Source organism: Fundulus heteroclitus, chromosome 14 (genome assembly GCF_011125445.2).
Source record: "Fundulus heteroclitus isolate FHET01 chromosome 14, MU-UCD_Fhet_4.1, whole genome shotgun sequence".
NCBI lineage: Eukaryota > Metazoa > Chordata > Actinopteri > Cyprinodontiformes > Fundulidae > Fundulus > Fundulus heteroclitus.
The window spans coordinates 577,120-584,432 of record NC_046374.1 but is presented as its reverse complement, the minus strand read 5'-3'; the positions used below and the strand labels follow the sequence as shown (position 1 = coordinate 584,432).

General features: G+C 37.4%; 1 protein-coding gene across 1 annotated transcript; it reads right to left on the bottom strand.

Moving 5' to 3' along the window:
• On the bottom strand, window positions 1-5,747 carry LOC105917921 (mucin-19). The gene is made up of 11 exons (XM_012852868.3): window positions 5,637-5,747; window positions 3,036-3,274; window positions 2,729-2,920; window positions 2,523-2,612; window positions 2,238-2,370; window positions 1,918-2,138; window positions 1,187-1,378; window positions 1,007-1,102; window positions 730-868; window positions 473-622; window positions 1-368 (listed from the first exon to the last, which is right to left on the bottom strand). Exons 1-11 carry the CDS (start codon window positions 5,656-5,658, stop codon window positions 325-327), a joined length of 1,518 nt encoding a protein of 505 aa, XP_012708322.2. The 5' UTR covers window positions 5,659-5,747; the 3' UTR covers window positions 1-324.
• Between the last annotated feature and the right edge of the window lie 1,566 nt (window positions 5,748-7,313).

Sequence of the window (7,313 nt, the reverse complement as noted above, 5' to 3'; positions counted from 1 at the left end):
TTTTGAATATAAATATATTTATTTACCTGCGAAAGAACAACTAAGTTGGCATCCTTATTTTTTAAGCTATGATGACATATATTAGAATATTTTGTTTTTCTCAGTAAATGTCAAGATTACTTATACACCAATATTTGGCATCATATGTAGCAATTTTATCATCCCCTTTGCACGTAATCTGCATATAACACCCACCAGTGAAAGCTTCATCATTTAAACAAAGAATACATTTTGATTTACAGTGCTTCCGGAGTAACACGTAAAACATTTGGCAACAAATTCTCTTAAGTTTCGGAATCAAAACAAAATATGCTGATGGTTTCTTCACATTATGGTGAAAGTCAGCATACACACGGTAACCAGCAGAGCTATAGGGGAGAGGAGAGAAGATAAAGTGAATTACTTTTTTTACCTTCTTTTTCAAGATCTTGCAGCTTTAGAAAACAAACAACAAAAATTGTCATCAGCTTACCTGGCAGGAATGACTTTGTGGGTGTGACCAGAACAGCAGAGGAAGCAGAGGTGTCACTGGCTAGCAAATTGGAGACGTTAGCAGCAGGATCAGAAATGTTTACAAGAGGTGTCAGAACTTTGAAATCCGCTTTTCCAAACACCCCAGAACCTGAGAGAACATGTGAGAATTACAAAATTAGTTGTAATGTAAATGACTTTGTCTCAGAGTCTTTGAGTCTAGGTGACAGGTTATAAGTGCTCCTAGTGATTGCTTACTGGCATCGTAAGATCCAGTTGTAACTGATAACGAGTATTGGGTGCTTGCTCGGGAAGTTGTGTTTGGTAGTGCAGCTGTAAATGTACACTGGATTTTGCCATTGTTGACTGTGCCCTTCTCATTGCTTGAGTTCAACGTCTGAAGAGAGAAAAAGTTTAATCAAGTAAAACTATGATGACATTAATCAGTTCTCAAATGTTCATGGAAACCTTGGGTCATACAAACTGACTAAGGCCCCCCTTCCTACCCACTCTTCCTGTGAAGTACATAACTCACCTCTGTCGTATTAAGCACTGAATTATCAATGGTACCAGTTAGGAATCTGACAGCACCGCTGTTGTTTACACAGATGTAGGCTCTGTGACTGCCAGCCTGTAGAACCATATAACGTGATATTAGTTAGACATGTTTAGATTTCATGCTGCTTTCATCTACAACCACAAAAACATGCAATACCTTATTTGCAGCAGTTGAGACGCCAGCAGCAATGTAGCCACTTGTTTGTCCTGAGAGCTCAAATTCAAATGTTTGTCCGATGTGTTGCCTGGCAGAGAGGAAAAAGCAATTGGCCCCTGTAGAGGGATCACACTCTGAGGGTTGAACTACACAGAGCTTTGTGAAATCACATCCATCTTTAGAAACAGCTGCCTGCAAGGGTGGAGACATACAAAAACCACAATAAAAGATGCAAGTTAACTTTTTCTTTAGTCGTGGAAATAATTCAGACACCATATGAGCCTCAGTTTTTCTAACATAATGTATTTAAATACTGAACAAAAAAGCTATATAACCAGGAAGGGAAAAATGTCCCATCAGGTACACATGATAAGAATATTGTTACTGAACATTTTGGAGGAGGTTTGCCTTTTGATGCGTTGAAGAGAGCAGTTTGGTCAATTGAGTACCAAACGGCTCACTTCAGCAGTCAGGAGCAGTTTGGTGTACTCCTGACTGCTGAAGTGAGAATAAACACCCTGATTTGTGGAACACTTTGGAAGTATGTGTCTGAAACTGAAATAAAGTTAATGTACATAAGAACAGAGGATATTTTCAGCTTTAATTAAATACAGCAACCCAGGGAAAGTATGTGATACCAACTGTGGAACATAGAGGTAGAATTGCCATGTTTTTGAAATGCTTCATTGCAGCAAGACCTGACAAGGTTATCCTCTTTTTGAATCCCTTACCTGAAGTGGGGGGATGCCTGCCATCATGGTTGCATTGTTAGATGGTGCTGCTGTGGTTGCATTGTTAGATGGTCCTGTTGTGGTTAGATTATTTCCTGCGGCTGTTAGTGATGGGGTAGTTGTGTTAGAGCTGATCACATTGATGACAGTCATGTTAGGGTTTCCCAGGTCTACTAGGTTGGTCTTTATTACAGTTGAAGGAGCTCCTAGGGATTCATCAGCTGAGAGAAGAAACACATAATTTTTAGGAACATTTTAAATGTTTTGCTCTTGTGAAAACAATGTATTCTCTTAAAAAGTCATTGTAAAATCTAGCTTACTTTCATTAAAGTCTCCTGTGGAAACTGAAAGCCTGATGCTTGTTGTTCGGTTCATTGGATCTGGAACTGTGGCAAGAAAGCTGCACTGAATTCGTTTGCCTGTGATGTTGCCCTTTACAGAGTTCACACTGAGCTGCAGAGCAGACAGTTAAAAAAAGGTTTAGAAAGTTAAACAGCTTAGCTTTTTCACACAATAGTCAGAAGACCAAAAGAATATCAAATACATTGCAAAGCTGCCATTGGTCTTTGCTGTTTTTTGTTAACAAATCCTTAAGTAGAACTCACCTCTGAACGAGTCAGCAAAGTATTGTTGAGGAGCGCACCAATGAATTGGACTCGACCTTTGCTCTTTGCACAGATATAGGTTGGATCTCCCTGTAGGAATGCAATTGGTAAAGTAAATGGTCCCATGAGAAACAAAATTACAGTAAAACAACGTGCTTGGGCTGTTAGTGCCTCTGTCTTCATGTACGTTTATTACATTGAAATACCTTTGTATTGCCATCTGTTATAGTTGCTGCTATGTAGCCCTCTGACTCCCCTGAGAGTTCAAAAAAAAAATTTCGACCACGTTGCCGCTTGGCACCAAGGAAGAAGCAGGATACTGTTGCAGAGGGATCACACTCAAAGGGCTCAGCTACACACAGCTGCTCAGATCCACACTGAGTTCTATCAATGTCCGCCTGCAATAAACACAAGGGTCATCACTGTGGATGGAATGTTTTACAGTTTAAGCAGCAAAATCATCTATTGGTTCCAACTCTCCTCATTGGTACTGTTTTTAAATTGTTCGCTTACCTCAAGAGTTTGCACTGTGTTGTTTGGTGACACTGCAGGAGCAGTGTTTTCTACAAATGTTGTTTTGCCGCTATTTGCTGCTGTCGACATAGCGGTACTCATCACCGTGCTTTCCGCCATAGTTGTTGTGCCGCTATTTGCTGTTGTCGACATAGCAGCACTTGAGACCGTGCTTTCTGCCATAGATCTCCAAGACAGTGTCACCAACAGAACATAGAGGATAAATCCTTTATCCATGCCTATAGGGAAGGATGAGATAATTAGATTGTTTTGTTGAGGAAAAATTTCAATACACTTGCAGGTGAGATGGGAAAAAATACTCCACTTGCCAATATTAAAATGTATTAAATATCTTATTTTAAGTGAATCCTAACTACATCAGTGTCAATGTAAAATCCTCATAATGTAAAATCAATACTTAGTATATGAACAAATTGTTGATGTGCAACATAAAATCCACCAAATCAGGTAGGATGTATGCATGTAAAATCTAAGAACAAACAATTTACACATAAACACAATTTAGAGGAAGAAAAAGCCTATGTCCCACTGATGAACATGTTTTGATGGGAAATGTATGCAAACCCCTAGGATAAAGCAAAAAAGAAACAAAAATGTGTGAGGTTTGTGGCTGAAACTAGTAAGGGAGTGTCATTATCCAAAAGAAGTTGTGCATTCACATGACTGAAAGGCCAATCAGGGAGGAAAAGCCATTACTCCACAAGCTACACAAAAAGCCAGATTACAGCTTGCAAATGCACATAGGGGTTGCCAAAATAACCAATTGTGTTGTATTACAAGATGCCTGTTTGCTTCTAAATGGAAGAAATCCCGTTTACCCATCTTCCAGCTTGAGTGCGGCAGAGACAGAGACACTCAGCCCCTTCCCTCTCTGCAGTCACTCTCTTGAGCAAAACAATGAGCTGCTGCAAGCTTTAAACTCTGCTAATATGACAGTAGAACTATAACAAAACTTAAGGGACCCCATCAGTCAATAGGGTAAACAAAAGTATAGTTCTAAGGTATTTTGACAGGAAAAACTAAATGCGGAACAATGTCACATGGTAGCTGTGCTAATGCTACAAGCTTTGCTACAACAATGATGTTTAAGTGCAATTTAAAAGTAAAGGTCCTGTATCTTCAACAGTAAAGTAGTAAACCTCCCAGCTGACAAACTACTGCTATTTGTTTAAATATTAGCCTTACAAGCACAGAAAGCCCAATGACAGTGTTTAGTTGGGCTGAGCTCCTGCGTTTACTTAGACATGGATGGCTTAATCTTTGAGACAAGCATATACTACTGGTCTGAGCTCTTGCACCTGAGAGAAGCACTTCCCAGGTATAAAATTGCAAGTTCTATCTCTCCTCATATTCTTCCTTTCTTTCCTTATTATCAAACATTTTACCATGCTACTTTAAGACTGCTATCTCTCCTCAATTTCACAAAACCTGACAAAACACTTATAATAAAACATCAGAATTGCACAACAGGACCAAAGGCAGATTCCTCCATATATGATATTAACATTTATGCTAAATGTTATTTTGTCTACTGTTTTGCCAAAACGGCAAATAGACAATTTTCAGTTTCATATGTATTTTTAAATAAAGACTCGTTTTTGCCCTACTTATTAGTTCTGTCCTAAATAAGTATGAGAAACTATTGTCATATTGAAATTAATTAATATTTTTTCTCTAATCTAGAAGAAACCTTGTGCCTTTAAAATGTTGCTGCAGTATTTAATATTTTATTTAATATTTTCCTTGAATTGAATTTGAAATGTCATTATTGTGACAACCCTTTTTTTGTGCTATGGTCTGGTGAAACTAAAATAAATGTGTCTGACCACATTTCCATTTTGAAGGAATAGACAGAAGCTATATAACCACACTGATTAAAAAGTGGGTAGGACAGGGTAACTCAAAGTATGGTAGTGGTCATAATAAGTCCCTGGTTTAGATTAGGTTAGAGCTGATTTAGTTTTATTTTATACATGGACATCTATACACATAATCAAATGCATACAGTCATATTCAGTCATTTATGATATGCATTTTGATTTTTTTTTTTTGAGTAGGTATTAAAATTACTTTTGATAAAGGTCACAATTATGTATTAAATAATGCTTTTTCCATTCAAATCCAGTATTTTCGTTAACAGCAAGTGGAAAATCATCCAAATTAACAGAAATAAAGGCATGAAAACCTCTGTGTGTAATTAGTCTATTTAATGTGTTCCACTTAGTTAATTAAGGTTCTGAAATGAATGAACTTATATATCTTATTATAATAGTAATAATACCTTTTCATGCAGCTATACATCTTCCTTGTTATTTTCAGTGTTCAAAATGGAGTTGGCAAAGGAACGACTTGTTTTAACCCCAGAGTCCTACATTCAATGGATGCCATTTTGAACATTATACTCATTACATTACATTTATGCATGTGACCCCAAAGCGCTTCACACTACAACCATTCACAAATTCACACCCTGACAGTGGTGAGCTATGTTAGTACATTATCTTTATTACTTAAGTGATGTAAGGTATAATGTTTCAAAATAGATGTTTCAAAATAGAGATCATTTGTTTTAGTTCCTACCTGTGAACGTTCTTATTCTCATTGCAAATAATTGTTCTTTTGATGCAAAATCTTTAGTAGTGTTCCAAGTTATGATTTGCAGGTGGATTGGTCTGATGTGATCTGGAGACTCCCAGGGAAAAATGTGACACCTGTTCACTTTGTGTCTCTATATATGTTTAGAGGGAGGAGTCAAGACAACAAACAATGAGAAAAAGCTTTTTGGGATGCTCCATCAGGCAGAGTCCAGCAAACTGGTTAATGGTCTGATGTGATGGAACCCATTTTTAAGATCTCATGGTTTGTTATAAAGTCCTTTATAACAAACCATTTCAGGATTGTGTTTAAAAAAATAGATTTCCAATTTTAAATCAATATTCAAATGAATTCCTAAAAATCGATTAATATGACCAAAGATCAATTAAAAAAAGAAACATTCTCCACTTTTAACCTAAATGTCTGAGCAGCCATTTCCGGCTCACACTCCACTCTGGGAGGTGAATTTTTATTGTCATAATCTTAATAATGCACCAGGTTGTTGTCCAAATAGCAGCTGTACACACACACACACACACACACACACACACACACACACACACACACACACACACACACACACACACACACACACACACACACACACACACACAGGTAGATAGATAGATAGATAGATAGATAAATAGATAGATAGATATAATACATATAACTCTTTTAAAGTAAACAATCCAATTTCACATAATATTTTATGATGGTGATTTAAAAGTTTTATATGTGTCTGATTACAACATCCAGCTGATCATTAAATATCATCCAGAAAGCTATTGTTAAAACCTTAAGGAAGGACAACCCAAGCCTTACAATGCAAAATCAAAAACTACCAAATACTCAAAGGTTGCGTGAGATCAACATACCCACAATGTAGTTGTGACAGCAGCCATTTAGTTTCAAAACAATAACTTGACATTTATGCCCTGTAGTTTGGGTTTGTTAGAACGCTTTGCTTGTTGCTGGAGGACACATTGGTTGTTCCTGCGGAAATAACACAGCCCAGGAATAACACGTTTCCTGGCAAATTGCAATTTTATATTTACTAACCTTAAATGTAAGTGGAACACATGAAAGTAAGAAAGATTTAAAAGTTTTATATGTGTCTGATTACAACATCCAGCTGATCATTAAATATCATTCAGAAAGCTATTGCTAAAACCTTAAGGAAGGACAACCCAAGCTTTACAATGCAAAATCAAAAACTACCAAATACTAAGGAGGTGTGTGGAAACGTTGGAATTGTTGAAGCCGTCTTGCTTCCCCGAGTTCGTTAATTCGTTGTACAGGACAAATTAACAAACTCAGCCAGGACACAGATTTCAGTTTCACCTTTGCGAAGGGAGAGCAAGTGCGCCCGCGGCATCTGTGAGCCGCAACTCTGACTCTCGCTCTCCCTCCCGTTCAGGCTGGTTTTATTAAATTCAGAAAATAGATTATACAAAGTCACACAATGAATGACGCACACACCTTATCTTATCTATCTTACTCCCGAATAACTATCTTCTCTTGTTGTTTTCTCCTGCTGCGTGTGAACTGGAGTTGCTGTTCTTTCCCTCCGCTTAGGAACTGGCCTTGAAACTCTCTCCTGATACTTTTGCTTGTAAACAGCGCATTTAACCTTTATTTATTTACATTCTATTCTTCTAACAA

What these genes read in the sequence shown, in the direction of transcription:
- LOC105917921 (XM_012852868.3), bottom strand. Translation starts at nt 5,658, where the DNA reads ATGAGAATAAGAACGTTCACAG. An exon ending in ACACAGTGCAAACTCTTGAG is followed by an intron (nt 2,921 to 3,035) that starts GTAAGCGAACAA and finishes TGTTTATTGCAG; the next exon opens with GCGGACATTGATAGAACTCA. An exon ending in CTTTGCTGACTCGTTCAGAG is followed by an intron (nt 2,371 to 2,522) that starts GTGAGTTCTACT and finishes TCTGCTCTGCAG; the next exon opens with CTCAGTGTGAACTCTGTAAA.